The following is an 8,800-nucleotide window of genomic DNA, read 5'->3' on the forward strand; positions in this document are numbered from 1 at the left end:
GATCTTCTGGTCTGAGGATATGGTGCAGTGTAAGACCATTTGCCTAGCATGTGTCAAGCCTGGGTTCAATTCCCAGCACTGAACTTTTTCCAGTCCTGGAGATCAAACTCAGGACCTTGCACTTGCCAGGCAGGTGTAGGTGCTTATGCTGCTGAGCTACGTTCCTGGCCCATGAACATTTTTATTTTATTTTATTTTTTTTGGCAGAACCAGGGATTGAACTCAGGCCCTTAAGCTTGTCAGGTAAGTGCTTATTCTACTGAGCTATCTCCCCAGCCCCCCATGAACATTTTAAAGGAAGTAGACCTTCATTATCTCAGCAACCCCAGTTCATAACAGAAAGCTTGACCCAGAATAGGCACTCAATAAGTACAAGTTGAAGGAATAGATGTATTCTAAGGAAATCATCTAATTGAAGGGAAAAGCTACAGGAAAAAAAAGCTGTTTACTGAAGAAACGCATCCATAATAAAGAAAAAGTACAGGAAACTGGAAGCTCAACCATAGGGAACCTTTATTAATTATGGTGCATCCACTTAGGGGAATACGATGCAACTATTAAAATATAATTATGAAAATTATGTGGAGAATTGGAAAGTGCTTCTAATACAATAAAAGCAGAATGCAAAATGGTCTGTATGCTAGGACTAAAATTATTAAAGGTATGCATACACACAAACTGAGCAGAATGGGAACAGGACCAGGAACAAATGAATACAGATGATGTGTTTAGGGTGTTTGTGGAGGTGCTGTCTGCAATTTACTTAGCGCTTTCCAAATGACATTTTTTGTACTACTTTCTACTGGTACATGTTTCCAGCCCTGTTTTACTTATTTTCTCAGTACTGGAACAAAATGTCCGACACCTACAAGTGAAAGGAGGGAAGGTTTATTTATCTCACACTCTGGAGACGCTTCAGTCTGTCATCACCTGGCTCCATGGCAGAAGGGCATGGCGGAGGAGGCTTCCTCAAGGATGGCAAGCAGGAAGTAGCACATCATCAAGGAGGAGGAGGGACATGCGCACACCCTGCCCGGCCACGCGCCTCGTGACCCATCTCTTACCACCAAGTTTCAACTACCAGCAGCATCACGCCCAACTACAAACCTGTCGGTGGATTAAGCCATGATCCGGTCACCTTCCAACCCCCACCCACCGCTGCCTGAGGCTTTGGAGGGCATTAGATATAAGCCATAACACTTCCTATTTTTGTTAATCTCCTTTCCTTCTCCCCTCTTCCTCCACCTTTTGGGTTCCTTCACATATGCCAAATGTTCATCTTATTGTCTACTGTCTATTCTTTCTAAAATATTTATTTAAAAAAATAAATAAAAATGAAAATATTTATTTATCATCGTATTTAGTACAAGGGTATACAGGGTCCCACTACATAGATCCGACTCGTAGTGATCTTCCTGTTTTCAGCCTCCCAAGTGCTGGGATTACAGGCGTGCGTCACCACGCCCAGTCTCAGTCACTGTCTCAGCACGTCCCAGGGGTGGGGCCGGCACAGCACACCAGGGATCGAACCCCGGCCGCTGTGCTCTGCCTAAGCAGGTGCTTTAATCGACTGAGCTATCTGGCCGGCCCTTCTCCTGTCTATTCTTTGACTTTTACTTATATTGGGGTTCTCATAGAAAAAAGAAATCATGTAATATTTAAGCTCCTGAGTCTGATTTACTTCATTTAACATTTCTTTTTTCATTTATTTGGTACAGGGTCTTACTATGCAGCTCAGACTCATAGTGATCTTCCTGTTTTAGCCTCCCAGAGCTGGGATTACAGATGTGCACCATCATGCCCAGTCTCAAAGGCCAGCTCAGCGTGCCCGGGAGAAGGACAGGCACAGCATGCGTACCGGGCATTGAAGCAGGTCTTTGCGCTTGCTGGGCACGTGCTTAGATCACTGAACTAGCTCTCCACCTTCACTTAACATTGTGGTCTCAAGGCACATCTGTTTTCCCACAAATGACTCAAGTTTACTTCTCTTTGTGGAAGATTGGTACTTCAGCATATGTAAATACCACATCTTTTTTATCCACTCATCTGTTCATAGGCACATAGGTCCCTTCCAAGACTTACCATTCTGAATTGTGCTGCTACAAACACAGGCGCACATGTTCTCACTGTAATGTCTGCAACTCTTTCTAGAGACACCTAATGGAGGAATAACTGAGTCAAATGGAATTTCTATTTTTAGTTTTCTGAGGCTTCTCCATATTGGCTGGACCTGTTTACACCCCCACCAACAATGAATAAGGGTTCCTTTCACCACGCAGTTTCTCCAGAATTTGTTATTATTATTTGATTTCTTGAATATACATACCTTACAGAGTAGCCACCCCACACAAGAACAGTGAAGGCAGATAAGACAAAGATAGGCAGATTGGGCTTGGCCCTTCTTTAAAAAAATGTATTTGGTACAGGGTCTCACTACACAGCTCAGACTCATAGTGATCCTCCTGTTTTCAGCTTCCCCAGTGCTGAGATTACAGGCATGCGCCACCAAGCCCAGTCTTGGTCATCAGCTCAGCGCACCCTGGGGATGGGCCAGCATGGCATGTGGTGCCGGAGATCGAACCCCAGTCCCTGTGCTTGCCTAAGCAGGTGCTTAGTCCACTGAGCTATCTCGCCGGCCCTGGGGTTGGCATTTTTGATTTCTGATTTTTGAGGCTGATTATTTTCCAGATAGGTCCTACTTTGAGGGAAACATAGTGTTAGGCCTTTCTTTTTATTTTGTCCTTTGAAAGAGGATCTTACTACTTAGTTTCAGACTGTCCTTAAATTCACCACGTAGCCCAGCTTGTTCTCAAACTTGAGGCAGTCCTTCCGAGTGCTTGGATTACAGGCCTGCACCAATATGCTTGACTAATGTTAGGCCTTTGTCTGATCACTAGCTCACAATTTTTTTTCTTATTCTATGGGTTTTCTCTTCACTCTGTTGGTGGTTTCCTTTGCTCTCTAGAATCTTTTCCAGTTGGTGTGATCTCTTTTGTTGATTCTTACTATTACTTCTTTTCGCTCTTGCTTTTTTGGTATTATTTCTTATGCAACCAGGATTCTATTCAGAAAGTCTTTGCCTATGTCTGCCTTCACTTTTTATTTATATTATCTTCTAGTAGATTCAGTGTTTCTATTTTAATATGTATGACACTGATGCACCTTGATTTTGGTTTAGTGTATGGTGAGTTATGTTGGCGTACATTCATTCTTTGGCATGTGCTCACCTGCAGGACGGCCAAATCCACTCCACTCGCCAGCCAGTGCAGCCCGTGGCATCCACTCCTCCATCGCTCTGCTGCATCTCTCTGTGGAGGCCTCTGGCGGTTGCCAGCAATCACCAAGTGTCTGCGATTTTGACCTGCTCTGCCCTCACAGTGAGTCCCATCTCAAGGAGAAGGCTCCTCCAGCCACCTCCTCCACCTTCCTTGCAGTTTCTCCCTTCGCTCTCCCCATGGGCTTCAATTCTCAATTAAGATCCTTCCTGGATCCAGAGGACCCACTTCCTAACTTTTTCTCTTCTTCACATTCCTATATTCCAGTATCTGGACGGTGACTCTCAGAGAGGATTGTTCTTTGCTGCTTACCACTCCGCCATCTTCCCAGGAGTCCCTTTGGCATGTGTATAGCCAATTTTCCAAGCATCATATATTACAGGCTTCAGCAAATGTATTTGGCCTCTTTGTTGAAAACAAGGTATCTGAGTGTGCCTGAACTTGTTTCAGCATCCTCCATCCTGTTCAATTGATCTGTAAGTCTGTTTTTGTTTTGTTTCGTTTCTGTAGATACCATGCTGCCTTTATCATGGTAGCTTTGAAGTTCAAGGTTGTGGTGTCTCCTGCCTTTTCCTTGTTACCCAGAATTCCTTTTGCTATTCTGGGTCTCTGCTGGTTCTGTATGAATTTTAGGATTGTTTTCTCTAGTAATGTGAAGAATGCTATTTTTTTAAACTGGGATTCTATTAAACCCATATAACAGTTCTGAAAGTATGGGCATTTTGACTATACTGACTCTGCCTATCCAGGAACAAGGACTAGCTTTTTTTTTTTATATCCAAAATGTGTTTATTGGGATGGCTTCCCACTCATCTTGATTGAGGGTGCTGTTAGTCCTGCTTCCTCCTGAAGGAACATCCTTCTGTGAGCCTTACTTTCCCTCCTGTAGGCTGGCACAGGACAGTGGAGCAGCCAACACACAGAACTACCATCTGTGCATGGCTAAAGACTGTGGTGATTTTATAGCATCCTGGGCACTTCACGTCCATGAAGTAGGAACTGGGGCTCTGCACCAGGCGCTTCTTCTTATGCTTCCTCTTCTCCTCCTCCAGAAAAGGATGAAGGAGATCTTTTGGGAGAGGCATGTTCTGGTGGGGAGGTCGTCACCACCCGAAAAGGCTAGCTTTTTTTTTCTTTGAGATGGTCTCACTTTGTAGTTCAGCCTGCTCTTGAACTCACTATGTAGACCAGGCTAGTGTCATACTCACAGTGATCCTTCTGCTTTAGCCCCACCAAGTGCTAGGATTTACAGGCATGTACCACCATGCAAGAACCTATAGCTCTTTTGGAGAAATTGATAGATATCAGAGGATGTCCATTTTCTGGTATCTTCTTCAATTTTGTTTTTTTACAATATTGTTTTTATCATCAAGGTCTTTCCCTTCCTTGTTTAGGTTGACTCCTATGTGTTTCATTTTAAGATGCTACTGTGAAAGACAGTTTCTCTAATTTCTCTCTCACTCAAGTATATTATTGGAGTACAGGAATATCATTGATTTATGAGTATTGACTTTGTGCTCTGCTTTGCTACTGAATTTGCTTACTAATTCTAGCAGTCTTTTGGTGGACTTTTGGGGGTCTTCTATGTAGAGAGTTATGTCACCAATAAATAATTCTAATTTAACTTCTTTTTCTCTAAGTATCCCTCTTATTTCTTTCTCTTGCCTGATAGCTCTGACTAATATTTCAAGAACTATATTAAAAAAAAAGAACTATATTGAACAGGGGTGGTGATAGTGGACATCCTTGTCTTGCTCCTGATTTTACAGGGAAAGTTTTTCACTTCTCTCCATTTATTATGATGGTGGTTGTTGGTTTGTCATAGATGTCTTTTATCAGAATGAGATAAAGACCTTTTTATTATTAATTTTTGAGATAAAGACCTTCTATACCTATTTTTTAGAGGTTTTTTTTTTAAATCATGAATGGATGTTGGATTTTGTCAAGTACCTTTTCTCCATCTATTGAGATGATTATGTGACAGGGTCTTACTATATAGTTCAGACTGGCTTTGAACTCATTGGGCAGCCTAGGCTGGACTTAAAATCAGTGTTGATCCTCCTGCCTCAGTCTTTCAAGTGCTGGGATTACAGATGTGTGTCACCACACTTGGCTCAGTTGTGTGATTTTTTTTTTGTCTTTGTAATGTGATGCATTACATTGACTGCTTTGCTTTTTTGGGGGCGTGGGAGGGGGGGAACCAGGGATTGAACTCAGCCCCTTGTGCTTGCCAGGGAAGCACTTATTCTACTGAACCATCTCCCCAGCTCCTGCTTTGCATATGTTGGGCTATCCTTGAATCCATGGTATGAAGCCTCCTCAGTCATGATGTATGATCTTTTTGATGATTTGTGGCATTCTCTTAGCCAGTGTCTTGAGGATTTTTGGATCTATGTACATTAAAGAGATTAGCCTATAGTTCTCTCTTTTGCTTGGGTTCTTTTCTGGTTTTAGAATCAGGGTAATGGTTACTTCCAGGAATGACTTTGGGAATACAGCTTCAGTTTTAATTTCATGGAAGATTTTTGTGTTAAACCTTCCCTGAAGTTCTTGAGTTTTTGTAGAAATTGGTAGTGAATCTATTAGTCCCTCGGTTTTCCTTAGTTGGTAGTTTGCTAATTACTTCTTCAATTTCATTCACTGATATTAATTATTCAAGACTTTTATATCTTGGTTTAGGTTGGTAATTTTACCTTTTTTAATGTATTTAGTACAGGGTGTACAGGGTCTACAGGGTCTCACTACACAGATCAGACTCATAGTGATTCTCCTGTTTTCAGCCTCTCAAGTGCTGAAATTAAAGGCACACACCACCACACCCAGTCTTAATCGCTGTTTCAGCTTGCCCTAGGGGCAGGGCTAGCACGGCACTAGGGATTGAACCCTGGTCACTGCATCTGCTTAAATAGACACTTTAATCTGCTGAGCTATCTGGCCGGCCCCAGTAATTTTGTTTAAAGATAGGTTCTCACTGTACAGTACAAGCTGTCCTTAAACTCACTGTGTAGCCCAGGCTGGCTTCGAACTCACACCAATTCTCCTGCTTCAGCCTCCAGAGTGCTGGGTTTACAGGCATGTATCGCCACGTCTGGCTGCTTTGGTAATTCTCATGTATCTAGGCTTCGACCCATTTCTTATAAATTTTCCACTTTATTAGAGAACAGGTTCTCAATGCAGTTAGCCATGATCTGTATTTCAACCAAAACCATTGTAATTTTGCCTTTTTTATTTCTAATTGCAAGGATTTGGGTCTTTTTTTCTCTTGGTAAGATTGGCTAAGAGGGATTGGGGAGATGGCTCAGTAGAATAAATACTTCCCTGGCAAGCGCAAGGGCCTGAGTTCAATCCCTGGTTCAAAAAAAAAGATTTACTAAGGGTTTTTCTGTTTTATTTAATCTTTCAAAGAACCAGGTCTTGGACCAGCAAGGTAGCTCAGTGGACTAAGCTGCTGCTTTGGCAAGCACAGTGGGCCAGGGTTCAATTCTTGGCCCATATGCAGCACCAGCCCCACCCCCAGGGCAAGCTGAGCTGGTGAAAGAGTCCGGGCGTGGTGGTGCAAGCCTGTAGTCACAGCGCTGGGGAGGCTGAAAATAGCAGGATTGCTATGAGTTCGAGCTGCGTAGTGAGACCCTGTACCAAATACATAAATGAAAATAAATAAATAAATAAATGAACGAGGTCTTCACTTCATTGATTTTTTTTTGTATTTGGCTTCCTTTTTGTTTGTTTGTTTATTTAGTTAGTTTTGTTTTGACTAAGGTTTGTGGGCAATTATAAAGACTTTGTTGCAAGTACAGCAATGTTTTTAGTTAGGCACTTTTCAGTGACGGACTTCAGGCATGGATAAATGTATCTGTGTGCCTCTGTCCCAAGGTCCAACCAGCTTCATTAATTTGGGAGGAGAGGGTACAGTGTAACTGGCCCAACACTGAGTTCTCTGGAAATGTACCCTGGTATTGTTAATGTCAGAAATGGAATCTGGGGATGGGCATGCAATTCAGCAGCATAGAACCTGTCTGGCAAGTGTGAGGTTGTGAGTTCAATACCCAGTACCAAAAAAGAAGAAAAAAAAGACTCTGGATATTGGTTTATGAAGAAAACTCATTAATAGCAACAATCATGTGATCAATATCAAGCAAATCAGCTACAGTAGTATTATTCAAGAAAAATCAACATTCAATTTTCGTATATGTGCTGCCAAAGTGAGCACTCACCATTCAATAAGAGCTGATAAGGGCTATGCAGATAGCTCAGCAGACTAAAGCACCTGCTTAGGCAGGTTCAGGGACTAGGGTTGGATCCCAGGCGTGCCATGCCGGCCCCGCCCCTGGGGTATGCTGAGATGGCAATTGAGACTGGGTGTGGTGGTGTGTGCCTGTAATCCTAGACCTTGGGAGGCTGAAAACAGGCGGATCATTAGGAGTGAGATCTAGTAGTGAGACCCTGAACACTCTGTAGACCCTTCCCCAAAAAATACCCAAAAAATTAAAAATTAAGATGAAACATATACTCCTTGTGAATATATTTACCTGTACTAAATACATAGAAAAGAGCTGATTGCCAGTCCTAGCCCAGGTACGGTGAGTGTGTGGGAGAGCGTCCTGCTACCCTGCGCCAGAGGGACCCAGTACTGGTCCCAGCCCAGGAGCAGCGTGGGTCAGACCCTTTTCCACCCCCTTGGGATGCCCACCACCACTCCGCAGCACCTCCCCCACCCCACCCGCTGAGTAGGAATTTCTGCCCCATTCCGGGAACACCCAGACCCAGTCCTAGCCCAGACCCGGTGAGTGTGTGGGACAGCTGCCTCTCCCACATACTCCACCTTGTCCCCTCCAGGCTCAGCTCAGGCCTGGCATACATGACTGCGGTGTAACCCTGCAGCTGCAATCCCTGCACAGAGTGTAGAGGATAGAACCACCCAGCTAGTCCAGGAGCAGAACATCTTGCCACAGGGGCACAACAGGTTCACCCCCAAGGCAGCAGCATGAAGGAGCTGAGCACAGCAGCCAGACCCAAGCCAGGCACAGCTAGATAAATCCAAACTTTGTAGATCTGGACCTGAACTTCAGTACGTGCTAAGGTTATAACTACAACGAAGATCAACAAAGGTCAGAAGACAGTGCTACACAAAATGACGAGAAGGAACAAAATGCAACCTCAGGAACCAAGCCCACCCATAAAAAGTGCAGAGGACACTAACACAACAACAAATTGGGAATCACACAGCAGAAAGCAATGAATGAACAGCTCCTGAAATTAAAAAACAGCTGCAGAAAGGTATAGAGGAACTCAGATTGGAAATAAAAAAAGAAATCCCTGAATTAATAACATCTGCAGTAAGTAATCAAATACAAAAACATATGGAGGAACCCAGTTCCCACCCAGAACAAGTGTGGAGGACACTAGCTTGGCTCAAATGCATGAATTAATAGCGTAAATAGTAAATAAGCAACAGCAGAAAGATATAGAGGAACTCAGAGGGCAATTCTTTTCTGAAATAAAAAAAGAATTCTCAGAACTCATAG

General features: G+C 43.3%; 1 protein-coding gene across 1 annotated transcript; it reads right to left on the reverse strand.

Annotated features, from left to right (window-relative positions):
* Positions 1 to 4,066: 4,066 nt before the first annotated feature.
* Positions 4,067 to 4,360, reverse strand: LOC105741069 (40S ribosomal protein S27-like). Its single transcript, XM_012512828.2, has one exon. It carries the CDS (start codon positions 4,358 to 4,360, stop codon positions 4,106 to 4,108), a length of 255 nt encoding a protein of 84 aa, XP_012368282.1. The 3' UTR covers positions 4,067 to 4,105.
* Between the last annotated feature and the right edge of the window lie 4,440 nt (positions 4,361 to 8,800).

This window comes from Octodon degus, unplaced genomic scaffold (assembly GCF_000260255.1).
Source record: "Octodon degus isolate 3935 unplaced genomic scaffold, OctDeg1.0 scaffold00280, whole genome shotgun sequence".
NCBI classification, from domain to species: Eukaryota; Metazoa; Chordata; class Mammalia; order Rodentia; family Octodontidae; genus Octodon; species Octodon degus.

Bases quoted from the DNA above. Each gene is read 5' to 3' on its own strand.
- LOC105741069 (XM_012512828.2), bottom strand. From the start codon at position 4,360: ATGCCTCTCCCAAAAGATCTCCTTCATCCTTTTCTGGAGGAGGAGAAG.